The following is a 7,500-nucleotide window of genomic DNA, read 5'->3' as shown; positions in this document are numbered from 1 at the left end:
TGACTGGAGCTGGAGGGGAAATGGACTTCATGAACATAACGTTACAGAGAGGAGACACAGAACCAGAACCAGAACCAGAGTCTCTGCAGAGTGCTGACTTCACTCAGAGCTTCACCAAACGTTTGCTAGATTACCAGCTACACAGTTTAACCCTCCTGAGTACTAAAACTTTAAGAGCCGACAGACGCGAGCAGCTCGTTCTGATTGGCCCTCGACCTGAAGCAGCCGTCTGATTGGTCAGAAAACATGCAGAGAGAGAAGCAAACAAGTAAAATCTACAAAGAAACAAGTAAAGAGTGAAAATATTCTCCGTCCCACTTCTTCTTCTTCTTCTGTTTCTGGACACAAAAACAAGCTGTGTGTGTGTGTGTGTGTGTGTGTGTGTGTGTGTGTGTGTGTGTGTGTGTGTGTGTGTGTGTGTGTGTGTGTGTGTGTGTGTGTGTGTGTGTGTAATGAGAGGCCTCGGTCACATTCATCACCTTTTAAAGGCAACAGGAAACACACTCCGGGAGAGAGAGTGATGGGGTGAAGAGTGAAAGAGAGAGAGATGAGTGAGGAATGAGCGAGCAGAGCGGGAAGAAGGAGAAGAAGAAGAAGAAGAAGAAGAAGAAGACAGAAGGTGGAGGAGGAGAAGACAGGAGGAATGAGGAAGAGATACAGAGATGCTCGAGGAAAAGGTTAACGCAAACACGAAGAACGAGGAGGAGGAGGAGGAGGAGGAGAGTCAAGTCTTTGTTTGAAACTGGGTCACAGAGAGACGAGGAAGTTCAGCAGTTGAAGAATTAAGATCTGAAGTGTCGTCAGTCTCCACGACATCATCGATCCCTCGCCGGTCCTCCAACATGGCGGCTGACTTCAGGAACAGTTCCACAGATGTGATCTGAGAACATGTGACACGCTGGACGCACTCGTCCTGCACAAAGTGGCCGAGACCCGTCTCTCCAAACGCAGTGCTCCCAGAATGCATTGCAAGGGCTGCCTGCATAGTCAGAGACTGAAGAGACGGATCCTGTTCCCCGAGAGGTTCTACAGCCGGGCCGGCACAGAATCAATCACCAGCAATCAACGCAATGCATGCTGGGTAGAATTTTCGTCTGATACAAACGCAATAGTAGAATAAAAGTTTGGCTCCAGTCAAAGTGACCCGTACGAACAGAGAACATCTGAAAGTTCTGACTGATCCAAACTAAATCAAACATCTGGATTTCAAAGACTTCTACTCTCCTCCGACTGTGAGACCCAGAGCATGATGGGAAACACGAGGCTGTCACCTGATCAAACAGCTGACGATCTGTGTGACGGATCATTAAAACAAACTTCCTGTGTGATCGATAATCAAACAGAGACGATCGACCAGTTCACAGTAACGTGGTTCTGAACCCGCTGACCCGACACTTCAGGTTCTGCTCCAGGTCACCTCTCATCAGAACACCATGAACCTGCAGCTGTGACCGGGTTCTTTAAATGGTTCTTGTTCGGACTGAACATCATCCAGAACCTTTTGTTCCCGGACTCTTCTGTCATCTCGTCCTTTTCTTTCCTCTCTCTCGCTGTAACGTTTCCCTCCCTCCTTCTGTTTTTCTACTTTCCCCCTCTCTCGTCCCCCCGATTGATCCCTCCTCCTCCTCCTCCTCCTCCTCCTCTTCTTCTTCTTCTCTCTGCTCAGGCTTTCTCTTCTTCTTCTCCCCCCCGTCATCTGGTTCTCCCTCCTCCCCCTCAGTTTCCTGTCCCACTTGGCTGCAGGTCAACATCAGGATCCCCGCGGCACCGCGAGCGTCTCATGTTCACTCCGACGCTTGCAGACTTCTCTCGCTTGCAAAACTGCAACCAGATCTCAGAACCAGAGCGACGGACTGGACCTGTCTGTGACTCAGAACTCTGCAGAATCAGCAGAAAAGAAAAGAAGGTGGAATGGTCGACACTTTACGAGACGTTACTCTTAATAAATGAGTTTATAAAAGTGACGGAGAGAAGCTGTTCTCACTCTGCACACACACACACACACACACACACACACACACACACACACACACACACACACACACACACACACACACACACACACACACACACACATACACACAGCCTATTATGGTTGCTGGTTCAGATTCCCAGCGAGCGTGACATCATGGAGCCTCAATCAAAACCAGACTTCAGCAAAACCTCAAATACAGAAGAGAGCAGCAGGACGAAGGCTTACATTACACACACACACACACACACGCACACACACACACACACCGTTTATCAGACCTCATCAGGAGAGAGGAATTCTGGGATAGTAGCTCTGAAAACAGTTCACTGAAGTTGTTTTTTTTCTTTAAAATAATTCACTAATGAACCTTCTTCGGCGACGACAGCAGGACGATTACGAGTCGCGTCGTTTGTCTGCAACCTCGGAGTGTTTCTGGAAACAGAGGAGAGTCAGGAGGGATTAACCAACGAAGAAGAACGACGTGGTGATGAGAGAGAGAGAGAGGTGGAGGTTCGTCCTCCATGAAGGTCAGAGAGAAGAAACTGACAGACAGCTGATAGACCTGATGACAGCCAGGAGTGTGTGTGTGTGTGTGTGTGTGTGTGTGTGTGTGTGTGTGTGTGTGTGTGTGTGTGTGTGTGTGCGTGTCTCCATCTGTCTGACTGGAGTGTGAAGCATCCTTTTGAAGTAAAAAGAGAGAATTTACTGCTGCTTTCATCCTCTGCCATGACACACACACACACACACACACACACACACACACACACACACACACACACACTGTGCCAGGTCAACTCTTGGTGCACCTGGACTATTGATGGATGAACCACACACACACACACACACACAATCAAATAACCAAGTCAGCAGATTCTTCCTCAGACGATTCTCTCATTCAGAACTCCCTTTGAAAAAGATCATTTTTTACTCATGAAGAACTTCAAACTGGCATCCAGACGAGTGTCCGACACATTCCTCCAGTAAAAGTGAAATACTGACGGCAGTAAAATCGTCGAACCGTCTCTTAAATTCAAACTGTTATTAAAGATTTATTACGGAAGTTAAATATGTTTTTTAGGAGCGTTTCAGAGTTTTATACACGTTTCCTGAAGCAGCTCAGAGTTTAGTTCAGTTTATTTAAGAAGGAACGCTGAAAGTTCAAAAATGAATCTTCAGCTCGTCTTTCTGTCACTGATTCACTGAAGTGACATCATCGTCAATCTATACATATATATCTATATCAACATGGTTTTTAATGCTAACACGCTAATGTTTACCAGCTAAGTTTACAGTGTTAGCATGCTAACAATTAGCACTCTGCCTGAACCACAGCGGTCACTGACCAGGGAGTAACAGAGTAACTGGAGTACTGTAGTGTACTGTAAGTAATGAACACACAAGAAGTACCTGTAATGTGACTAACAAAGTATGGACATTAATAATCAATAATCATTCATTTTATCAACCGTTGTTAAAGCAAAGTGAAAACATCTGTTAGAACACAGCTGTGTGTGTGTGTGTGTGTGTGTGTGTGTGTGTGTGTGTTAGGGAGGAGTTAGCTGCAGCCTAGATTTACTGGCCAGGTGTGAATGCCTCTGGGCCAGTTTACCTGCAGCTGGCCTCCGCGCGCCCACACACACACACACGCACACACGCACACACACACACACACACAGCTGTGTACTGTACTGCGGCCTCTCCTTCCTGTTTCTGTTTATTTGTACATCAGAACCACAGCAGCATTCTGACTGGCTGACAGGTACTTTAAACGAGGCCAAATCACCTCAGTATATAAAGTCATGGTCTAGTTACCGTGGCAACCAATCAGCCACAAGCCACCACCAGGTGTTAGCCTGCTGTTGAAGCTAACACTGAGTTAGTCTGCTGGAGTAGCTAACACTGTGTTAGTCAGACTTCCATGAGTACATTTAAACGTAGTACACTATCCACACGCACTAAGTACGCAGATTTCAGCCGCTGAGTGTTGCTCCAGATCTAATACTTTGTGGTGCCCTTACCGGAAATTACGAACGCGACAGCCGCCGCCGCTCATCAACCGCCAAAAAATCACGCTTTGAACGGTGAATTATAATCCTACTATCCTGCACAATGGCCCTGCTGCAGGCGCTGTCGTCTCAGTAGCTATTTTAAAAAAAAATTCGAGCTGAGCGTCTCTGCCTGGCTCCGCTTCTTCCGCTATGTTGACAAGATGGCAGCCGTTGAGTGCGTAACGTGTACATCGTTGCACACTCAATGTTTTTGCCATTATGAGGGCAACATCCGGGTCCTTTAGGTACACTTGTTTTCACCACAATCAATATTGGAACACCCTACGTACTCAAACTAATTATAGTAGGTACGGGAAGTATGGATATTGGAACACGGCACAGGTGTTAGCCTGTTGAAGCTAACACTGATGTTAGCATGTTGAAGCTAACACTTATGTTAGCACGTGGAAGCTAACACTGATGTTAGCATGTGGAAGCTAACACTGATGTTAGCATGTGGAAGCTAACACTGATGTTAGCATGTGGAAGCTAACACTGATGTTAGCATGTTGAAGCTAAGTTTCTTACCTCCACGATGCTCTTCAGATCTCTGACGTACGCTTGCTCCGTCTCTACGATCTCCAGCATGACTCGCTCCAGCCGTGAAAGCTGTCTGGGCGTGGCCACTGCTGCCGCCGCCTGATTGGCCACATGTCCATTAGTGGGTAAGCCTCCACCTGCCACCTTGGTAACACAGACTCCGCCTCCTCCTCTCCCTCCTGGCGTGACAAGTGGCGTGAGGTCCAGGCTGATGTCGGAGCCGTTCCTCTTTGGCATGGAGGACGATGACGATGACGAACAGGCGTTGTATGTTGGCACAGCGCCGTACGGCAGAGAGGAGGAGGAGGAGGAAGAGGAGGAGGAGGAGTGGGAGGTGTCCTGCAGGGAGACGGAGGAGGCGGAGGAGGAGAGGGAGAGGGAGGCGGGACGCTCGCCATCCGAGCAGACGGTGTTGACGGAGGTGCAGGATGAGGACGAGGCTCCTCGGTCGCCGGACGACATCATCCTACCCACAATCCCACTCAGAGACGAGACTGAGGAGGGACGCTTGGCGGCTGCAGAGACACAGACGGGAAAATGATTCAGTTCATCAGCTGTTTTCATCCTTCAAAGACAACAAAGTTATTTATTTAAGAAAACTTAAAGAAACAGTTTCTTTCTTGCATGGTTACAAAAAACTAAAAACATCAGTTCATCTAGAAACCAGCGAGGAAACACTCAGCACGTGAAGATCTGAGGAGCGTTCATCAAACAACAGACGGAGAATGAAAAGTGTTGCTCGTGTTCTTTACAGACTCGACTCATCTGCAGAGTGAACACAGGAGACAGTACGACCTCCTGCAGCTGGAGACACATTCAGTCCAACGTGGAACACAAAATATGAAACAACATGAAACAAACGAGGTGAAACAACCACAGACACGGAGCTGCTAACACACTGCAGACCGTCCTGACATGCACGTGTAATTAAGCTGACATTATTAAAGAAGTCTGTACGACGCCGGCATAAAAAGACTGTTTTTAGTTCTTAAAACCTAAAATATTCCAACAACGTTAAGTTTAATGATCCCGTCTGGTCCTCACACGCAGACAGAGCAACGATTTAAAATCCAAAGCTGAGTTTCAGCGACTTTGGTGACTTTTAAAGAATGACAATAACAGAACAATACACTGCAACAATATTCTTACATGGATATCAATATTTTTAGTTTTACTGCATTGCTATCTTCTCTTCAGGGATCATTTGATTAATGATCCAAACGTCCTTTAACAGGAAGTCGTCTCCGGCTCTGTATCTGTGAGCTTCACTGTGCTGTGTGCAGGAACACATTACATTTCATCACACTGCACAGTCAGAGAACTGCGAACACCTCAGGAGGAGAGAGCAGCGAAACACAAACGCTGCAGCAAAAGGCCCGAACACAAAGAAACACCCGACCCTCAGAACCGAACAGAACAGAACAGAACAGAACAGAACAGAGACGCTCTGTGCCGTCAGCGAGCTGCGACAACAGGCCAGTGTCACAGAAAGAGGAACTTCTGACCTGAAGTCACAAAGAAATAATGCTTCTGTTGTGATCCGGAGATAAAGCAGCTCGACTGTCACCACAAGAGAGCAGAGGACAGCTAACATGCTAACATGCTAACAGCTGCTTCACTCATTAAGCCTCATTGTGTTGCACCTTTAAATACAGACAGATGGAGACGGACTCACATCAGGTTTACACAGCTGGCTCACACACACACACACACACACACACACACACACACGTTTCCATCCAGACACCTGCGCTGTTAAACTGTTTTCTGCCTGCGAACACAAACTCAGAAACTCAAACCAGCTCGTTGTGACTCCTACCTGACACCAGAACCAGAACATGTGTCGGCCCGGCCCGTCAAATGATCTTCTGATTAAATTAAAGGCGCGACGACCTGCAGCTGTGTCTGTCAGAGTCAACAGGAAGTGTGTGTGTGTGCAGCGGAGTGAAGCGTCAGATCACACACACTCGTCTGAGACTTCCTCTCTGTGATGGTACCAAACCTGGAAACCTCCTCACAGCCCATAATAAGAGTTTTATAGAAAGTTTCCTGGGTTGGGTCATATTTTCTCTTCTCATAAAACACTTTCACTCATATTTAAAAACCTAATCAAATAATTCCCGTCTCCAGACAGCAGAACACCTGACAGACACCGGGCCGGGCCCCGACACCGGGCCGGGCCGCACCGCTCTTTAAACCTCATTAGTTTGAGCTCCAGACGTCAGACGAGGAATGTTTCTGTTTCCAGCCGAGTGTTAAATGAAACATTTTCCTACAGGCACCACGTTGATGTTTCAGCTTTATAAGATTACAGGTTCTCTCAGGAATCACTTCAGCAGACACCTGAACGCACCACGTGTACGAGGACGCCTCGTACACGTGGTGCGTTCAGGTGTCGCCCTGCAGCAGACGTGCAGTCACAGACTTGACGGTATTTGAAGGAAACGTGTCGGCTCTCAGGAAGGTTCCACTGAGGGATCGAACCCAACGACCCTCCGCTGTTTCCACCAACGTCACGGAACACAGAACCTGTGGTGCTTATTTGGTTTTCAATCAACTGGATCTCTGAACAAACTGCAATTTATAGCCATGAAACATTGAGCGGTACCAATGTTGGGTCCAGTCTGAACACGGTGATGTTGCCAGATATGAAGGAGGTGGAGGAGGGTGTAGACGGTTCTGGTCTGTGATATGTGGACGAAACATCTCTTCACTGGTTCCACCAACGTAAGAACCTGACAACAAACATCACGACCAGGACTTTTAGAATTCAGCTATTGTTCACACTGTAGCAGAACTGTACCAGGCGGGTTCATCCGACCCACATACGGCCTAGAATAAAAGCACTTGGCTACATGAACCGAATAAAACCCAGATCCAGCCCGCCAGAATAACATGTGTCCTGTCTCTTGTTAAGAAAAGATGTCGACGTCTTCA

The 7,500-nt window shown here is 47.4% G+C and overlaps 1 protein-coding gene across 5 annotated transcripts in view; it reads right to left on the bottom strand.

Moving 5' to 3' along the window:
* plekhg2 (pleckstrin homology domain containing, family G (with RhoGef domain) member 2) overlaps positions 1-7,500 on the bottom strand; it is a 78,039-nt gene that overhangs the window by 48,928 nt on the left and 21,611 nt on the right. For 4 of the 5 annotated variants that reach the window (XM_037123957.1, XM_037123940.1, XM_037123950.1 and 1 more), the window contains one exon: positions 4,552-5,078. In XM_037123957.1, coding sequence (XP_036979852.1) covers positions 4,552-5,078 — 527 coding nt within the window. Of the gene's footprint in view, positions 1-4,551; positions 5,079-6,382; positions 6,489-7,500 lie in introns of those variants that run through there. The other variant, XM_037123974.1, reaches the window with a different exon arrangement.

Source organism: Acanthopagrus latus, chromosome 2 (assembly GCF_904848185.1).
Source record: "Acanthopagrus latus isolate v.2019 chromosome 2, fAcaLat1.1, whole genome shotgun sequence".
NCBI classification, from domain to species: domain Eukaryota; kingdom Metazoa; phylum Chordata; class Actinopteri; order Spariformes; family Sparidae; genus Acanthopagrus; species Acanthopagrus latus.
The sequence above is the reverse complement of the archived record's forward strand: the minus strand, read 5'-3'. Positions and strand labels throughout refer to the sequence as shown.